At 37.4% G+C, this 20,113-nt stretch overlaps 1 protein-coding gene across 2 annotated transcripts in view; it reads left to right on the top strand.

Annotated features, from left to right (window-relative positions):
• Positions 1–20,113, top strand: part of klhl13 (kelch-like family member 13) — a 38,050-nt gene that overhangs the window by 1,305 nt on the left and 16,632 nt on the right. Inside the window, exons 2-3 of one of the 2 annotated variants that reach the window (XM_014985105.2) lie at positions 1,234–1,305; positions 19,606–19,747. In XM_014985105.2, the coding sequence (XP_014840591.1) occupies positions 1,253–1,305; positions 19,606–19,747 (195 nt within the window). In that variant the 5' untranslated portion in view covers positions 1,234–1,252. Of the gene's footprint in view, positions 1–1,233; positions 1,306–4,747; positions 6,178–19,605; positions 19,748–20,113 lie in introns of those variants that run through there. The other variant, XM_014985104.2, reaches the window with a different exon arrangement.

Below are 20,113 nucleotides of genomic sequence, written 5' to 3'. Positions count from 1 at the left end.
CAAATTAAAAGTGGAAAATTCAGTATTTTTTTTCTTGTAATGAATAAATAAAAAGTATTTGGCATAAATGTACACACCCTGTTACTGTGCTAAAAGGAAACAGTCATCAATAACTGGAGAAGATATGTTAAAACAGTGAGTACAAAAACAACAAAGGTCAGAGAGGCAGCCAAAAAGTACTGGTTGTTCATTCTCTGTATTCTCTGATTTATTTTCTTCAACAAAAAAAACAACAACAAAAAACTTATAGGCATGACCAAAATCTCCCTAATCCTGTGGTAGAATGCGTTATGAGTAGATTAAACCAAACCTAAACATTTTTTATCAATGTTTCATAAGCTATATTCAGCAAGAAAACGTATATTGTCTGTTCAAAGTCTAGAGCATGTGGTTTTGGAGAACTGTCAACAACTGTCCATCTTTGTTACAGCACATCTGAATTAAATGATTGGTTCATTACCAGGTCTCTGCAGAACTTGATTAGATGCTCATGAGTTCATTTGATTTTAATGTGCGAAGAGTTGCATTTAGATTGCTGTTGGATTTTGACTCTTGACGTATTGAATTTGGAGATCCCCCTGGTCTAAAGCTCAATTTAAAAGCACCTGTGCAAAAGAGAATTTGATAGACTTAAGTAACTTTTGCTATGCAGAGTTTGAAAGTATTGCCAAGTCAAGATGTGGCATGCTGATGTACCAAGGAAGTCTGATTGCTGTACCTGAAAAGTTTCTTCAAGAGAGTAGTTGCAGAGATTGTTGCACCTCTTTTTTGTTTTCATTTTTGCTTTAACGAAGAAAAATCTAATGTGTTTAATATTGTTTAATCTGACTTGTAACTCACACGACGAACTTTATTCATGCTGTGACTCAGGTTGGTCTGTGAAGAATAAAACGTATTATAGAATCGTCTAATTGCAGGCATTTCACTAGTGTTTCACAAATACAGAAAGTACACGATCCGCAACCATTTAAATAAGGTGAACCCCGTTAAACAAACCCGCATTGGTGTGTATATATTATTTGTTTAAAATGTATGAACAGGTTTGGGTTATTTATTGAAGAGAAAACAAAATGTTCCTGGACTGACTCATCCTGGTCTTCTGTATCTCCTGCCTCTTGGAAGAAGCTCAAGTAGACAGTATTCCGTTTTTTTTTATTATTATTATTTAAGGTGTTGAACTTGGATTTAACTCTGTTGAAAACTTTGCTTTGATTTCTTCATGTTTTTGTCCAGGTGTGCTTTCGGGGAGGGAATGGATCACCCTGCACACAGAGGAGAGACGATGCCTGTCGGACTACATGACAGGTAATTTAATGTGTCACACTGTCATCATTTTATAATTCAGTAAATTGATTGTTTTAGTTTTTTTTTTTCTTCCTTTTATGATTTTCTACTACTTTTTAGCTGGTAAACTGTGTAATTAAACCAGCAGCAGATTGGCATTAGCATTACATGAGATGGTTTTAAGCCCTCCCTGATTACTCAAAAGGAGACCTCGCCGCAGACTGACCAGGACTGAGAGCGAGCTCCAACAGTCTTTCTCTAGTACCTCCGATTCCTGGGAAAGACCTCCAGTTTTTCCATTACAACAGCTCGACAGTAAAAGTCATTCATGCTTAGCAGACTCGCGTTTAATACTGGCTAAATTTGTTGACATTTGAGTGTAGTAACAGTGGTGTTTAAAAAGCCTTTGACTTGTTGCCACACTTGGCTCGCGACATCTGAATAGTTTTAATAAGCCTCTTGCAATGTTGGAAGCGTCAAACAAGAACGCTACAGGGATCACACACAGAACTGGGGGGGGGGATTGTTTTCTGTTGTTGTTTTCGTTTCTAGTATTTACGGCCGGCTGCATCTGTGAGGCGACAATATCCTCTTAGATCTGATTGAGAAGCAGTGGAGAAAAGTATTTAAAGAATTGAAAAAAATGAACAGCTTCTCAGACACAAAGCTACAAAAACCCCAAAAAAGCCATTTTTGTCCCCACATTAAATGCTCAGAGGTTTCTCAATTTAAAGACTGTTAACTAAGTGAAGGATCATAATCTGTGTAACAGTTAATTATTGCAGTCTTCTTTTTGTCTGTATAGGTATATTTTACTTTTTGAGAAATATTTTTTTTTTCTGGAACTTCATATTTTACCCCTGCTATTTCATTTGTATATTTCCATTGTTGGGTACAAAACATATCTCTTCATATAAACTCTGTATGCTATTATGTCCAGCAATAAAACTACAACCAATGAATCTGTCACAGCGATTACAGTTTTATAGTTTAGATGACGTCTCTACAAACCCTGACAAACAGGGATTCCCTGAATTGAGAAGAGGAGAACGGGCTCAAGTCACAACTGAAAAGCCAGCAAGTGTTCTGAAGCCATAATTAGTGATTGTTTTCCAGCATTGACAGAATTATAATTGCATTACAGTCAGAGGAAGTTTGTAATGTCAACATTTTTTTTATTAAATATGTCCTGTGTGATGTTTTTCAAAGGAGCGTTAATCATACACAGCAGCAATGTGCCTCATTACATAACTTAAAATCTGTTGTGGTTGTTCGTAGTTTTGCCTAAAAAAAAAAACAAAAACAAAAAAAAGCTGACCATATTTTTAATTAAGTCTGCACTTGGACTGCAGGGTTTTCCGCAGTGTATTACAAGCCTGGCGGGCCACCAGGCTTTACTTGTGCCCCCTCTAGGGAAAGCATTGCTTATTTATTTTAGTTTTTTTAAATGTCTGCATTTTTTTAAATCATCATCTACATTTTTTTTATAGTCAGTATTCAAACATTAATCTTCCAATAACACATAATTATCAATTAATATTTTCAAATTTCCTTTCAACTTTAAACATTTTTTAACTTAAAAGCACAAATTGTCGCTGGACTTCTCTAGCACCCAACCACTGGGCTTAGCATGTTTTCTGAGGGAAACTCTGGACTGATTTGTGTAAAATGACAGTAAATAGGCAGAACTAAATAGAAAATGTATTATTTGTCTTTTTCCGAAATATTACATCATGTTGTGACATATATATATATTTTTTTCTTTCTTATTTCTCCATAATGAACAAAGTCATCATTTAAAAACTTCCCCTTTTTCTCCACTTAGATTATTTCTCTTAAAATAAAATTAGCTCGGTCTGACAGAAAAGCAACAACATGTGTCACACTGGGTGCAAAAGGTGCAAAAGCCCCTTCACAGCAGCAGTACAAGCTGCTAATAGGTGCCTGGTAAAGTTTTCCAACAACAGCTGTCTGATTTTGTTAACTCTCTGCATGCTAGGTCACGTTGCTCAATGTTTTTAATTAGTAATCTCCTGCAAAAGGTCAACTTGTGCGATATAGACAGTCACCGGCTGCAGCTCTTGAGGAAGTCTGTGGTTTCTGCTCTTAGTCATCCTCTTTGTTGTGGTTTGGGTTTGTGTGGCTGTGCTTCAACATCTCTGAACCACGTTTAAAAGAAACTCTTGTTGCATATACCGCACTCAATTAGAGGTTGCTTGGCTTTTATAAATTGCAGCAGATGTCTCGCAGGAGTTTGGCAACGTTGTTGCTACAGCGAACTGTAAAGTCTGTCTGCACATCGATGACGCACACCTTTACCTCCACCTTGCTGTTGGGATTGCACCTGTTATGGATAAATTTATCATAGCATAACAATGACGGAGCCACAAAAGCAATGACAGTGCTGTCATCTCATGTTTGTAGTCATAAATGATTCAGTGATAGTCTGACTCTATAAATAGGAAACCACGTGCAAGATCTTGGTAAATACTTTCTAATAAATTTATCTAAAGAGTAGACACATTTTTAATTATCTGCTCTAATCAGAGTTTGTTTGTTCCATCTCCAGCTGATTTTTTATTTTTATTTTATTTATTTAAGTACTTCCTGGTCTCCCAGCAACTGGTGGCCAACTTGGGAGTGATTTGTGCGTGCCTTATGCCTGTGGTGGGCAATGCACATGCTGCTTCCTCTGTGAAAGTGCAGAGACTAAAATAGTGGAGCACAAACTTAACATCTCTGTTATTGCAGGGCATAACCAGTCACCCTGTACTGGATACTGTGGACTAGTCTATTACAAAAAAAAAAGGTAGTCTGCCTCCAGGTTCTAGGTTTCTACCGCTTGCACATACCTAGAGTTTTGGGGCACCTTTCATGTTCATAAAGTTTTAGATTTTTGACTAGATTTACCCAAGAAATTAAATCAAAATGTATAATTTAATTGGTCAACTGGGGTTCCGTGGAAGAGTAGTCAGAGTTGTGGGTCCAATTCCAGCTTCCTCCTGCACCACCCTGATGTACCGCTGCGCAAGGTACTTAGCCCCAGGTTGCCTACTTATCTTTGTAAATGTTTGTCAGTGTTGGTGTGTGTGCTCCTGGGTAAATGTGGTTCTAGTGTAAAGTGCTTTGACTAGAAAAGTTATATGTAAATTCAGTCCATGTAAAGCAGAAGAGCTACAATTGTTAATGCAGTTGCAAACAAACAAACAAAAAACAAATCTAACCTTAGTGTTAAAGAAACAGGATGTTATTTATAACATGTTTTTATCCATGACTCAGTTTTTATTCATGACTGTACAGTCTGTGAAAATCTTGAATTTAATTTCAATATTTTCCAGGTATAGATGATATCGCAAAAGAGAATCAGACTATAGAGAAATGTTTTTATTTGCTAACTCATTACCTGTCCATTGCCTGTACTTCCCTCGTCCCTTCTTCCTTCCTTGCATTCTTCCTCTCTTCTGTTCTTTCCTCCCTTACTCTTTGTTTTCTTTTATCCTACACCTTCTTGTCTTTAGTCAGTTGCTTTCTTCTTTCTGTTCTTCCTTTTCCTCCTTTGTATACTTTCTTCCTCCCTTTCTTAATTTTCTTTGTGCTTCCCTCCTTCTCTTCCTCCTTCCTTTTATTCCTCCAAGAACTGCACATTAAATGAAATTCTAGTCATCAGCGGCACATCACTGTCTGCAATTTCACGAAGCACACTATCACAAAATTTAATGTTATTACACCAAATGTTCAGCCTTAGTTTTGGTCTGTACTTTCTGTTCCCTTTTTTTTTTTTTTTTTTTTTTTTTTTTTGCTGATGGCATATTTAATGCCCACCCACCTCAAATATCTGCCAGAAGGTCCTATTCAGTTTATTTTACAATGAACACAAGACTGTAGAGGAACCCCGATGACTGTGCATGCAGATACCTCTGTAGTTACTTTCCCATACAACAAAAGAACTTGTCAAGTGGCACAAATAAGACATAATGTCATAAAAAGTAATGTGTTTAGCCATTTTGAATCAGAATGTGAAGTTTAGAAAATAATTTAAACAGCAGTAGTTGTCTTCAGCAGTAAACGGCTGTATCATTGAGAACAGAATGTGCAGAGATCATGGTGCACTAAATGGCAGAATTTACATAATTTACAGATTTATAGAGGGTGTTTATGGTCATTATGTAATTGAAGAGGTTGTTTATAGGCGGCGTGATTTATGGGTTAATAATCAGTATATACAGAAGGGCAGTAGAAAGTCTACCTGTGAATGAGAGAAGAGTTATTGTGCAACCAAGGGGTGAATGAGTTGTAGGAGCCTACGACGGCGGTCTGCCTCAGACGAATGTCGTGAAACTTACTGTGAGGATTCTTGCGTTCAACTCCCCACCTATAAAAACTATCTGCACTCGGTTTGGCTCTAAGCTGTAATCCTTACCTCTGTAACAAGGTGGCGGTGTCGCCCAGCGACAGCTTTTTCAGAGATCCTGAAAGGGTGATGGAAGCGCAGCGCTCCCTCCCTTCCTCCCTCCTCTCCCCTTCACTCCCTCCCTCCACGAGACAACTGTGAATGCAGCAGGGCAGGCAGTCGCGTCGAGCGCAGTCCATTGGCTTCTCAGTGCTAAAGTCACAACCCCGACTGTAGCCCTCGCTGCCTCCACCAGCGTTCCTCTGCAGCTGCTGGTGCCACCGCTGCTCTCCCTCCCCCTTAAATGGTGTGGGCAGAGTGAGATGGAAGACTGCATTGGGAATCTTTTCATGGAAATGGTTTTTGCTGCTGGTACTGCTGTAGCACCATCCTGGTGACAACAACATGCCGTTGAAATGGAAAAGCGGTTCTCCTGTCAGCTGGAAATTCCCAGTGCCAGTCCTTAAGACATCCAGGTCCTCACCCCTTTCGCCTGCCTACATGTGAGTAAGAGCTTAATGGGATTTGCATTACACAACTGTGGTAGTGTGTTTCTTGGTGGATTTTTGTCTGGTTTTTATCGCTGGCTTTATTTATTTAAATAGATTAAGGTGCTATTGTATATATCATGCCCTTTATTGGGTAAACTGCGACTGAGCTTTGTGTGAATCCAGAGATTTGTCCTCGTCCAACATGATTTTTATGGTTCCACCTCAGAATGCCTTTTGTTTTCCGTCAAAAAGGCTTGTTGTGCTGCAAGTCCGGACATGGCAGGCACCACATCCCTGACTCTTGCCCTCTTCCTGTGCCTGCGTGTGTGTTTGGGAGCTGGGAATCAGTAGCTTGGGAGGAGTCTGCCTTTGTCAGGATGTCTGACATGCCCTGGTTTAGAAGCTATTGTCATCAACTACTGTTCATGAAGGGGGAAGGGTAGAAAGCATGTGCTTCACACAGCCTCTCGCCATCCTTGCTTCTACCCCTCTGTCAGAGCGCCGTTCGGTTCTTGGCGCAGCTTCGGCTGACGGAGCGGTAGAGCTGGATTTTGAAGGGGAAAAGAAAAACAGTTCTCAAGGCAACCTGTGCTAAGTGAGCTAACTCACTGCCTGTAGGAGATTTCCTATGCTAGCACAGTAATTAAAACGTGGGTGGATTTTCACTAAATGAGGTTCTTCCATCCTCCAGTTGTCTTGTAGGTTTACTTGTGAGTTTAGGAGCATTTACTTAAGAATTTCCCCAGATTTTTTTTTCTTTTTCTGATGACAGTAAAAATGTCATATTCTCATCTGCTTAGTCTATTTATTTTGTACTGTAAATCTTTACAGGTATCCTGAAGCTACAATGGGCATACAGTACACAAAGTGTCAGCTACCTGGCACACCTTAACAGCTTAAGGTTTTAACCTGCTTAAAACCTGGTAACTTTTTTTGTTGATCTTATCCCAAATGGAAAGACTTAGAAAAGTCCAAATTTAATATAAATACTTAATTGAAATTTATGTTTTTCTGAGTAGTAATCGATTTTGTGATTGTTGAACTAATTTATTCACATTAGTTATAGTAAGCGTTTGTCAGCAACTCTGAGCAGAGTGTAGAGCAAACCCTCTAATTATTTCAAATAAAATGACATCAATTGATCATTTGTATTAGTACATTCCTCCTGTTGTAGAATAAAGCTGCTTTAAAAAAAAAAAAAAAGCAACAGCACATATAAAAGGTAATTTATTCAAGCTGCATGTCAGAATCTTTCATATGTTTGTAGTGCATTGGAAAACTCTTGTCTTTAAAAATAAGAAATGGGAGTGCTACTACTGTGACAGCTTTTCCCATTAGGTTGCAAATCTTAAAGTACACCAAGTGTGTTTAATTAGTTGTGGAAGTGGCTACACACAGTAATGTTATGGTGAATCATGTGCACACGACGACAGTCGAAGTGTACTGAAGCCGCTTTACTTTGCTCTGTGTGGCTCTGCCCACTCAGACCACTTACTATTTTGAAACCTGAATAGTTAGCTGGGATTTTACAGGCTGATATTTGGGGTTAGTCTGTGGTAAGGGAGAAGTCACCCTTTATAAACCCTCTGCCCATTTGCCTTAAGACATTTATAACCGGGCTTGCTGTGTTGGTGGGGTAATTTTTGTGCGTTCTAGCTAGCGACTGATGGAGGACACAGAAGAGTACGTTTTTAGAATATACGAGGTACATTGCGTTCACCAAGTTAACAGCTGGAAGCATCTCTGTTAAGTGTATTTATATTCTTTAAACATTTTCATGTACTGCCGCGTTACAACCATAAACTTTCATGTGATAGACCAACACAAAGTAGCACATGGATGCGAAGGGTGTAGCCTAATGATACCAATTACCTTCAGAAGTCATGTAATTAATACATTTGGTCCACTTGTGTGTAAATTGAGCTGTCCTGTGAAGGCCTCAGAGGCTTGTTCAAGGACATCAGTGAAGAAACTGCCTCAAGAAGAACAAGAAACACAACAGTCAGGTCAGGGAGAAAGTTGTGGAGAAGTTCAAGGCAGAATTGGGTGGTAAGAAAATATTCCAAGCTTTGAACATCTCACTGAGCTCTGATCAATCCATTGTCTGAAAGTGGAAGAGAGTCTGAAACAACTGCCAACCTCCCAGGACATGACAGTCCAATTAAACTGGCAGGAAGAAGTCACATTCGAAGCTTCACACAAACCTTGTAAAGGACACAGCAGAGTTGTAGAAGAAAGTGCTCTGTTCATATGAGACCATGTTCTAAATTCATGGGGTCATGCTGTGGGGATACTTTTCCTTAGCCAAGGACATGGAAACCAGAGATGTTGGGAAAATGGATGCAGCCAAGTACCATCCTGGAAGAAAATCTGTCAGAGGTTGTAAAGACTCTACAGTAGGGAAGAGGTTCATTTCCCAGCAGAACAAAAAAACAAAAAATATCCTTGGGTTGGAATGCTCACTCTAGCCAAAGCCACAGGTTGCAGACCATACGTTCATCTCCATCTCTATCTTGAGCGATAGCCTTGAAGTATCCTCTAAAAGGGATTTAACTCCTGATCTAATTTCAGTTTCAGAATCGTTGGCATTTTCTCTTCACAAATGCTCTCCATCCAATCTGACTGAGCTTGAGCTATTTGACGAAGACGAATGAGCCACAAATTGTGGATCTACAAAGTGATTCACATTTTAAAAATCTATTATTTCTATTTGATAAACACCTACTACTCTGTGCTGGATTATCACAATCCTAATGTTGAAGTATGTGGTTTTTAACTTGAATGAGGAGCAATTTCAAAAAGCATGAGTACTTTTACAGGGCACTTCTACTGCAGACGGTCTTCTACAAACACTTGTAAGAAATTATTTCATTTCACTGAGAGTACAGACTGGCTGTTATTTTTATTTGAATTGTTATTGCCTTGCGTTTTGTTTTCATTCAAATAAAGTCAATAAATACCAAGGACCATATTTTTATTTGCTGACCTAAGCAATAAATTCTGACGTTTTTTTTTTTCTTTTCTTTTCTTCACTTGGAATCATGTGCCTGATGCGTTTTCATCAGAATTGTTTAGTTGTCATCTACCTGCTAATGCACCTCACAAGCAGCCGCAGCAGAAGAGATGTTATCAGTATGTGTAGGTGTGAACAGAGGTGAGGCATGCGGTACAAGGCCCTAACCAGTGGTGTTGTCGCCTCTCAGCTGATTCAACAATGCCAAATGGCTTTCCTGTAGCGCTTAGCTTCCTTTGTTTGGTTTAGATTAAATACCAAAGGAGAAACTGTGGTGTCTTGGTGAGTAAAGGCATTTTTTGTGTCAATGAAGCATGACTAATGTGTGAAAAGGGCTGTGGTGATCCAGTAGTCAAACTGCCACAATTGCCTGTTTGATTCTTGTTAGCACTTGTCATATCCCCTTTTTTTTCTCCCTCCCTGTGTTGTTCTCGCTCTTTGTCAGCAGTCTAATGGATGCAAACTGCAGAAAATCCAATCAGAGTAGGAATGCATGTTGTGGTTTGGGCCTTTTTTGTGCTTTCTATTTGAAGTTTTTATTCATTTTAATAGTGAGAAGTGATTGTTTGGGTTTTTTAAAGACCCTTTTTCCCCATTATATCCTTCAGTTAAAATCTTGGCTCCTTGTAAAATAGCTTTCTAAAGACAATGTCTTTTTTTTTATGTAAAAAGTGTTGAGATTAAAGTAAATCTGTGACTGAATAGGTTCCAAAGAAAAATAATCAGTTTAAAATAAGAAAGGAAACCGAAAAGAAACTTTGATACTCCTTGTTTACCAGATTTCTGCAGAAACATGTCATATGTATTATTTGGCTGCAAAGTCTGCAGCTGATTTAATTTATCCAAGTGAAAATTCATTTGAAGATGTTTCGAAGCCAACAGAGTCTTCATCTTTTTGGAACAAATCACATAATGGTTGGTATAACATCCGACACCAAATATCAGCTGATTTGCTTCTTCTCCAGGAGATTTTTTTAAATAATATAATATATATATATATAAATATATATGTTGGAGTTGAGTTTAAACATAGTCTTCTGCAAGGGAGAAAAAAAAAACACCTTCATGCTTGAAAATACATAAATCAGATTCAGTTTTTAATATTGGCCTACTCTAGACATGCACCAATCAAATGACCAGAGATGAGGTTTATTCAATTTTTCTTTTATTGCCTCTGATTGTGGCTGGCAAGAGATATACTGGAAAAATCTATAAAAAGGAGCAAAACTTAAAAACGCCCACCATTTTTGGGCTCTAAATGTATTAAACAGCTGAATGTAGTCTGATGCACTGTTTCTTTTTTAAGTTCAATACAAATCAGATAATGGTTGGAGACATTAGCTTTGATGCATACACGGGGATAATCTTATAATGCCTGCATTTCCGTTGGATTCAAAACTCCAAACCTCTACCTTTCTTCCCCAGAATCAAAATTTTTCAGAAAACCAGAAAAAGCCTGAATGGTACAACTCTTAATATGAACGTCTTACCTGTTTCATTTGCAGTCTTGAAGGCGACACGCAAACAAAATACATTAGTTGTGTTTTCTTCTCGAGTGCCTGGCTTGATGTTAATGATCACCGTTCTGTAAGAACATAAAATAAAGCTTTAGTTCATCTCTTTTGTTGTTTGCATGACAACAACCCAACATGAAATGCTGCCTCCTGTGAGAAACATCTGCTGCTGTTTTCCATAATGAACTTTTAGTTATAGTTTTCATATTCATCTATGTTAGTCTTGCCCTGCGCGTAGACACAACGCAGCTTTATACGCACGCTGATGGGGAAAATAGTTTTTAAGGTTTTAGTACACCAATGTCCATTTCAAAGTGCCCTTTGAAATGGACATTGAATTCATGCTGATTTGTGGCCACTTCTCATAAATGGCAACAGCTGCCTGGGGGATTATTTTATTTTTATTGAAAGGCCAGGGGGAGGTACAGACCGACTCAAGTGGGTTTACTCAGGTGAAGCTGTCATATCTGCACTCATCTCACTCACATAGACTCACGCAAGCCTTTTCAAAGGCTATTTACGATGAAGCGGAGTTTGCTTCCACAGAAAAATGGATTACCAGCCAGGATCTATCATAACTGAGAAAATAAAGAGAGCATAAAAACAGATGCGTTACAGAGGACTGACCGAATATCAAGTTTATTAAATCAGATCCCTCATGTTTCAGTCTGAAAGCAGAGCAAACGCACGTGTGGACCCGAAACCTACGGCTGATTTCACCTTGTCTGTTTATTGGAGCCTTTATAAAAAGTTTACGTATTGCAGATTTAAAGACATAAAATTGAAATCAGATCTGTTGCCAAACATAGAAACGCGATTCTGCCAGCGAATCAGATCCAAGCTACCTTTATGTTAGCAACTTCTCTCCTCCTGCAGCCGCGTTTCAAGGGGGTGCAAAGTTTCTTCCAGCCTTTCTCATTAAAGTCTAATGCCGGGTATGTTTTTGGTATGGCGCTGGCATAGCTGCACTTTGAGGTCATAATTAGCCTCGTATAATGACAGGTGTGCCCCACCAGAACATTCAGGGTAATTGAATATGGAAATGTACTATAATAATGCTGACCTACGTGATTATGACATGATCTGCTACTAACTGTGCATCCCTATTTGTGGAGTGACAAATTAAGCTCCTTTGTATGCGGAGCTGTGCCTCCACTCATTTGAATACAGGTTAGGCTAGGTTTTGCTGACATTTTTTCATTTTATTATGGCTTTTGCACGTCCCTGCTTCTTTGCTCAGCTTCTGGTTCGGTATTGGAGTAAACGTTCTCGTATTCTCCCCTAATTAATGGCTTAACAGACCTTTTGATGGAGAGCATTGCTTATTTCGAGACAGGTTCTTTAAAAAAATTAAAAATAAATAATGCAGCTTGTTTTTACAAAACCTGCAGCTTTTTCTTTTTCTTTTTTTTTTTTTTTGGCTTCACCTAGTGTCCTACTACTTTATCTTCGGCTTCGTAAATATTGACAGGGTTGGTGCTTCGCTTGCAGTCGCACATTTTATAAAAAGGATTTGGCTTTATGACTTGAAGTTTATATTGAAACATAATTTTAATATTCAACACTGGGTACACCCAGATACTGCTGAGATCAGGTTACTGCAAGTACTTTGGAATTATTTTGAGACGGTAAAATCACAGGTCTCTCAGACGAAGTGAACGCCACGCAAAGGTGAGAGAATATTGTTGGGGTTTTTTTTTTTTTAAAAGTGAACATATTTCTGCAGGAAATTGAATAGTTTGTAAAATGTGAAAATCAAATAGTTTTACATGATTTTATGCTGCTGTTTTTAGAACCGTGTTAATTTTCCGACGATTTTCCGACTTGTGGAAGTGACTTGCAGACGGCCTCGTTGAATCGAGTCACGGTGAGCGCGGCAGGCATGCGGGTCGTGTGTCTCTCTGTGGTCAGAAGTTGGTCGGCGTGTAGCTTTATTGTATTTCTGTGGTCGGTGATTGAAAGGACTCTCGGTATCAAGGTCTTTTTATTGCTCTGATTAGAGACAAATTGGGATTTCCTTCCCGGCTCAATTTGCAATAACTCTCAGTTCAGAGGTTTTCCACTCAATCATTGTTCATGTGATTCTGCTGCTGGGTTGTATGTTCCTTAACTCTGCTGTAGTAACACTATGTTCTTTTTATAATTTTTTTTCTGATCATTACACATACAAAGCTGACGCCAAACGAAGAGGAAGAAGTTAGATTTCATCATGTTACAACAAATTAAGGGAAGCGTAAACGTGTCGCTATCAAATACGACAGGAAAAATTAATTTCTTAGTTGTTTCTCCAAAGCTCTCTGGCACATGCAATAAGGAACCGGTTCCCATGTTTTTTTTTTTTTTGTTTTTTGTTTTTTTTTCCCCAGTCTTTTAGACAACGTTAAAGTCATAATTCTTTCTCTTTCACCACTAAGGGCCAAATCTCCATTCAGGGATGATGGGAGCCATGTGATGACTACTACATCGAGCGTTACAAAATGTTTAAGTGAAATGGTCCATGTAGTTTTGTCAAGGTTTTTTTTTTTTTTCCTTTTTTTTGTCCACATTCAACCCAGGAATGGCAGAATGAATGAACATGACCACCGCAAACTTTTCTATTTGAATTAATTTGATCAAAGCCGACGTTAATAATTTTAATTCCAATTTTATACTAAAGTGCAAAAACATGAGAGAAACCTTGTGACACTTTAATCAAGCTTTTGAATTTCATTATAACAGAAAATATTTTACACACTGGATGATGCAAATCAGCCTTCAGAAATCAATCAGAATTGCTAGAATGGTTCTTTTTGTTTAGCAAAGACTTTCTGCCAAATGCCAAATGAAAACTTTCTTTTGTAAAATATCATTCTTAAAGTAAATTAACACATTGAATGTGTCATGAAGCTGCTGAAATAATAAGACCAGTAGACGACCAGGGTTAAAACATCGGGTTCAATTCTTCTTTTAATAATTGTAAGAAATTGCCGTTCGTCTATCTCTGTTGTCACTTTAAGTCTTAAATTACACCACACAATATGTTTTATTGTCTATTTATTTCAGGACTTTGTTCATTAGTCCACTCTTCAGTTCATCCACTTTGTGTTGAATATGATTTTGGTTTAATTTAACATTGAAAATTAGTTATAATCAATTACAACGTAGCAACCAATAATGTCATAATGGCCAGTAAATATAATGCCTTTCAAATAACCTAATAACTCTGATCGCTTAAAATAAAGCCAATAATGTAATAACTTCAGAATAATCTATCAGTTTTGAGCCAGTAACATGTTACATTTGGGTCAAAAAAACCACAGTCTTCTACAAAGTATATTTTTAATAACCTATCCATACTTGAAATTGCATTACTTTCATATGTAAACCAATTAACGCAATTATAAAGCAATATTTTCTGCAACATATAATTGTCAAATTGAGTCTTTAAACCATATTTAGGACAGTGCTGCAGAGCTCAAATACTTGAGTTAATTATTATAATTATTCCCTCCAACAAAAACTGTTAACTACCATGATAAATGAAAAACTTTTTATTGTGTTATTTGTAGTTTATTGGATTATAGTTGGCTTTATTCCATGTGAAATGGCCAAAATTATGATGAAATTGCTTTATTGGCTGCTACGCAACACCACATTTCTGTTTTTAAGTGGTTCACAAGTGAAGCAAAAGGGGAGGAAAATGTTTTTTAATCTGGCTATTGTATCCTAAATTTGTCATGTTGTAGTAATTTTTGTATTAAGTGTTGAGTCCCACTTAGAGACAATGATGATGATGATAGCTTTAGGCATTCGTAAAGTGTGAGATTGAGGAAAGCAGAAAGTTGATGCTGGATGCTGTAGCTTCTGTCTCTCTCTTCGTCCCGGCAGCCACCAGCACTCCTTTATGGTTTGGACAACCCACTCTCTCCTCGCTGCCTGTCCGACTTACCACCTGACGGGGTAAATGTACAAGTACATCGCCTGTGCTTTGTGTCACTGTGATTGTGACTGCTGTTTAAACCATCCGTGTTTAGTGGTACTGCTCTTCACAAACTCCTGCTAGACTTAGTGAATCATCATCATGTCCGTGCAAGACGTGACCTTTTTACCAGTCCCATATCTGAGTGTTGACCATCTTGTCTGTAGCAGATCTCCAGCACATGTGGTCAGATCTTGTATATCTAGTTTTACCTAGGTTTCCTTACGTCTTCTAGTACAGTTTGCATCTTTATGTGCTTTTTTCTTTTTTTTTCTTTGCATTTTCTGTGAATTTACCTTTTTGTTTGGCCTTCCTGAGTGTTCTTCGGTTAAGCATGTCAGTGGAGTTAAAGGTCGAATCAACCTGATGTTTCCTAATGTTTATATATCAGAAGCTTGAAACGTCTTTGACTTAGAGGTGAAGCCTTGAAGAACGACTCCAGGTGACTTTCAGTCTCCTCAAATTTTCATGATGTGTTCGAGGGCAAAGACCTGAAGTGACCGGAGGTGACGCACAACGTTTGATTAATGGCCTTCTGTTGGATTTGAGGGTCACTTCAGCAGATCCAAGCCATAAAGTTCAAGCTGTTTGAAAAGAAATTAGAAGTTTCCATCCCCTTTTTGTTTAATAACATTCAGTAAATGGTAAAATATTATTACATTCCTTTAATTTCAAGTCAGCGACTTAGTTATACAACAAAAACTGTTTTTATTTCTAATTTATTTTTGTCTCTGATGATGTAAAAGTAATTTTCTTGCTTTTTAGAAGGAAAATCACAGCTTGGGATGTTTTCTTTTGTAAATTAAAACATTTTTTACAATGTTTTTACTCCAGTTGCTGGAATAATAGTTGATTGCAGTTAAAATAGTTTTATTGATATGTTTTGTTTTTATTTTGATACATAATCTTTGGCAAAATTGAACAATGTTGTTGTGGTTAAATTAATAATTTTTATTGATTAATCAAATTATCTGGTTATTAAGACTTAATTTTTGGAAAATCTTTTTTTTTTTTCACCTGTTCACTCTTTGGGTTTTTGTAGTTAATGATGATGTCAGATGGCCAAGTTCCATCTTGTTTTCCCATCTTGTTTTACAGCTCAAATTTATTTCAACTTTAAATTCAGGTCTTCTTGCGAAAGGGAGAGCTGAAATAAAAGTAAGTTTTTGAAAATATTTTCGGTCATTTGTAATTACTTTAAGAAAAAGCAGCAAAAAAAAAAAAAATCGTTTAAAATCTTATTTATTATAAAAACTGCAGGTTTTACTTTCAAGCCTTACTTTCACGTTAGTTTTCCGCCTCATGACATTTTATTATTGGACCTGAAAGAAAATGTTCCCCATAGTTTAATTCGTCTTTGCTTTCAAGTAATGAAACAACCTTATTTCAGCCAGCTGACCAGCTGTATGTGAGCAGCACTGCTGAGGAGGATACAATAGTTTAAATACATAGTGATATTCTGACATTTAAACTCTTAACAGTAGAAGTGAAATGTTCCACTAAACCTCCTCGCATCTTGAAATTTAAAAGAAAGAAATGAAGTTTCCTTAAAAGCTCGGTGAATCTCTACCAGTGTTAAAAACCTCTCGACTGTTCAGCCAGGCGAGCATTTTGAATTACTTCATTATATAAATAGTCCATTCGAAAAGCATTAGTCTTCTCCATCTGACGAGCGCTGCCTGCTTATAGCCCCGTTTGAAGACTCGCATTTAAAACCCTGCTGAGCCAGACATTTGTGTCGACGGATATTTGATCACAACCAGGCCTATCTTCTCATGGAAACGAACATTTTTAAAACCACCATGCAACATTCATTCACTACTCTGTTATCTCAATATGCTCCTTGGGGAATAGTTGTAATATTTGAATCCTGGTTTTCATTCAGTATTTATGCACATCCTGTGTGAAGAAGCTTTTAAGCATTTTTTGAGATTTCTTTTTTTCTGTGTTTTTATTGAAATGTTTCTTAAAAGAAATGGGAATGGCTGACCTGTTTGGGTTATTCTGCAGATTAGTTGTTATCCAATCAAAATGAGCTCCATTCTGTTGTATGTTTATATTTTTCTGCATAAATGTTTGCACTGAATACGCGGAGAATATTCCCTTCGGCACAGTGGGACATTTTTCACACATTTATTCTCTGTGGAGAAGTTAGACTTTGCACCATGTTACATCACAGTGTTGAGGTCCTACTGGTATCATAATCTTTATCCCTTTACATGCTTTTAGTTACACAGTCATGGAAAGACACGAATGTTGTGATTATGGAAAACAGTGCAGTACAACCCGAAAGGTCTTTACTAGCCAGATTGGCCACAATGTCGCATCTGAAGATGTAAACGCCGTTTGAAATCACTTCCAGAATATTGTCCGGAAACCTTAACAGACGCACAATACCTCACGTCACAGTCGTTCTAAAAATATTTGTTCTTTTCAAATTGTTTTTCATTTTCCAACTTAGATCGGAGATGATTTAGTAAGTAGAAGAGCAGTTTATCTAAACAGAACGTTTCCTCACTCATTAGTATTCTGCTTGAGTCAGAGGTGTCGCCACATGTGAAAAGACACCAGTATGGTTGGTTTATCAGCAGCGATCTCACTATTTATTCTTATTGCTGATTAAAAAAAAAAAAGAAATCCTTTGAATTCAGCTTTATTTTTAATTAAATACCTAATAAATATTGGATTAAAGTTTTACAAACAAAACTTTGTAATAGCCGAAAGCAAGTAAATACTTGTTGAAAATTGTGATCACCTACTATAGAAAAAAAAGTTAAAAAAAAATCTATAACAAAGATTTAAATCATGATGAGAATAAAGAAAATGGAAAATATTTATTCCTTCAGCTCCTAAAGTCTGACACATACATCATTTGTTCATCGGCATTTTGATTTTCATTCTTGGACTTAAACAAGAGCATAAAAACAGCTACTTAATTTAGCAAATGTTTATTCCAAGGATGTATAATTCTTTGTTTTTCAAAGTTGGAAATTTTGCCTGAGGGACTTAGTGATTTTTGAACATTTACTGGAATACATTTAGAAGCTAAAACACTGAAGGCTGACTGCTTAACAAGGATTTTTAATGTAACTGGGGAATGTTTTTACTTAATGTTGACTAAAATGACAACATTCATGCAAGCTCACTTTACCGACCGTCATTTCTCAGTCACACAGGCAGCATACTGCTTACTGCGTGCAGCATTGAGGCCACACCCCCTACATGCACTGTGCATTTCTGCAGCTCATAAACAGATTTATTAAAGCTTGGATTACTGAGGGCACCTTCCACTGCCTGCAGCGCAATACCGGTGCAGCCAGACATTTGAGCTCATGGATTCCATACCGTGCATCCGCAAAGTACATATTGTTAAATACCCAAAAACAACTAAATAAATAAAACTGAAAAAATGTATAAAGTGAGCTTTAGTTAGACTCCTGCTTGTTCCAAACTTTGTTCCTTTACCAACGATGGAGACCACTGGGACCTTTAAAAGGTCATTAAAAGGTCATGGGGAATCTGTGTCATTCCCCATTGCGTCTCAAGACCATCTTGTCCTGGAGGACCACAGACAGTCCCTTTGATTTTATGCTCGGTGTTTGACCTCTGACCTACACTGTCAACTGTATATCCAAGACAGGTGTGTGCCTTTTTCAAATCAAGTTAAATCAACTGAATTTACCACAATTGGAATCCATTTTAAGGCGCAGAAACATCTCAAGGACGATCACTGCAAAACGACTACGTTTTTAAGCAACGGTTGCTTATATTAATGCGATTCATTAATATAAGCATTCACATCAGCAAAATTTGCAAAACCCTCAAAATTTCGAATAAGCCTGTAACATAAAATATGGGAAAAGTGAATTCTTTCCAGACGCTCTGTAAAGTGAAGTTTGAAATAATTGGGTAAACGGATCTGTTGTACAGTTTGTGTCAGAAATCCTCTTCAGGGAGAATGGCATCACTCTGCATCGAACAGCTACTAAAAAAAAAATCTACACTTGCTGTTGGGCTTTAAAAGATGTTAAGAAGGAAAAACTGTATCTCTGTTCACAGCGTTACTTTTTACTTTGGTACTGGAGTTTTGTCTATTTCTATGAAATAATACCCAGTAAAACCAGTAATAATGCCAAGATTGAAATTAATAATATCACATCTCAGTGTAAATCAGCCTGTTTGGTTTGTGAGATTTTTTTATTTATATATTTTTTTAACTTGTACACAAAGTTTTGAAAGATGCTTTTGGAAGTTGAGCTGTCTCTGCTTATGGAACGAAATAAAGGCCTTTTCTAAGTGGCTCTCCCATTTGTTTCATGTTTCTGCCAATGTTGGATGAAAACTATTGAAATCAAATGCTGCCAGAAAATGTTTGTGTTTACAGCTTTTACATTTCATAACAGGTCTGAGGAGAGATTTGCAAATGGGAAAACATTTTCCCCCACTACAAATTCCCTCGGTGTGCGTTTTGCTGAACGTGACGCAGAATGTTTTCTTATCAACGTTGAAGTCTGTTGGAAAATTGGTTGATCGTCTTCTTCCTTGGTGTTCAGTTGGTGGGACTCCCCCGCCCGCCGCAGTGGAAGTGTTTAAGAACAGGAGAAAGACGTCGATCACTCGGTCCAGCTCACTTTGGATCTGCAGTCAACCTGCTTAAGAGAGAAGGTTGGCAGCAAAACTGAACAATCCTGAGGTTCAGCTTTTTTTCTTTTTTTTAATTTGTCACTCATCAGGAGCGCTTTAGAGATTAATGCCTCATCCAAGGACACTTTGATGGATTGAGGAGGAGAACGAGACCGAAACACTTTGATAGGAAGAGTCAGAAACCAGGTTTATTCAGTATATTTCTACATTGGAAATATTTTATGACAATCCAGCTGCACTTCTTTTTTTTTTACCTCAGGTTGTTTTTTTAAGGGGTTGTCGTTAAAAATTGTAATCTGTTTTTCTTTCAGATCCCTCGTGGAGGACGACGACGCTCACATGAAAGTCGCTCTGGGCTACGGTGAAATGGGCATTCCTACTCACCTTCAAGCATCGAAGACTGGAAACACTCGGTTTTTTACAAGCAATACACACAGCTCTGTGGTTCTTCAGGTGAGAGCGCACACTACTTTATGGAGAAAAAAAAAAAAAAAAAGAATGATCCGAGTTTAATTAGGGCCATTAGGGATTTGCTTGTCTGTTGGTTTAGTGAGTACAGTCTGACTATTACACTTTACTACAGGTAGGAGATGTTGCGTAATCTTTAAAAAGACTTCCTCATGTTCCATACATACATATTGTAGATTGTGGAGAAATTTGTTGGCACTAAAGATGTAAAAAAAAAAAAATAACTTTAATGTTTTTATTGAGGTAGTATAATCTCACACTGACCTTTTTAAAGAAATTCAACCTACAATTTGAGTACATTTATTCAGCGGGGAAATAATAAATAATAAAATAATAAAAATCCTCTCTTCA

Source organism: Poecilia mexicana, unplaced genomic scaffold, assembly GCF_051168715.1.
Source record: "Poecilia mexicana isolate PSO_F unplaced genomic scaffold, ASM5116871v1 scaffold_14, whole genome shotgun sequence".
Lineage (NCBI taxonomy): Eukaryota > Metazoa > Chordata > Actinopteri > Cyprinodontiformes > Poeciliidae > Poecilia > Poecilia mexicana.
The sequence above is the reverse complement of the archived record's forward strand: the minus strand, read 5'-3'. Positions and strand labels throughout refer to the sequence as shown.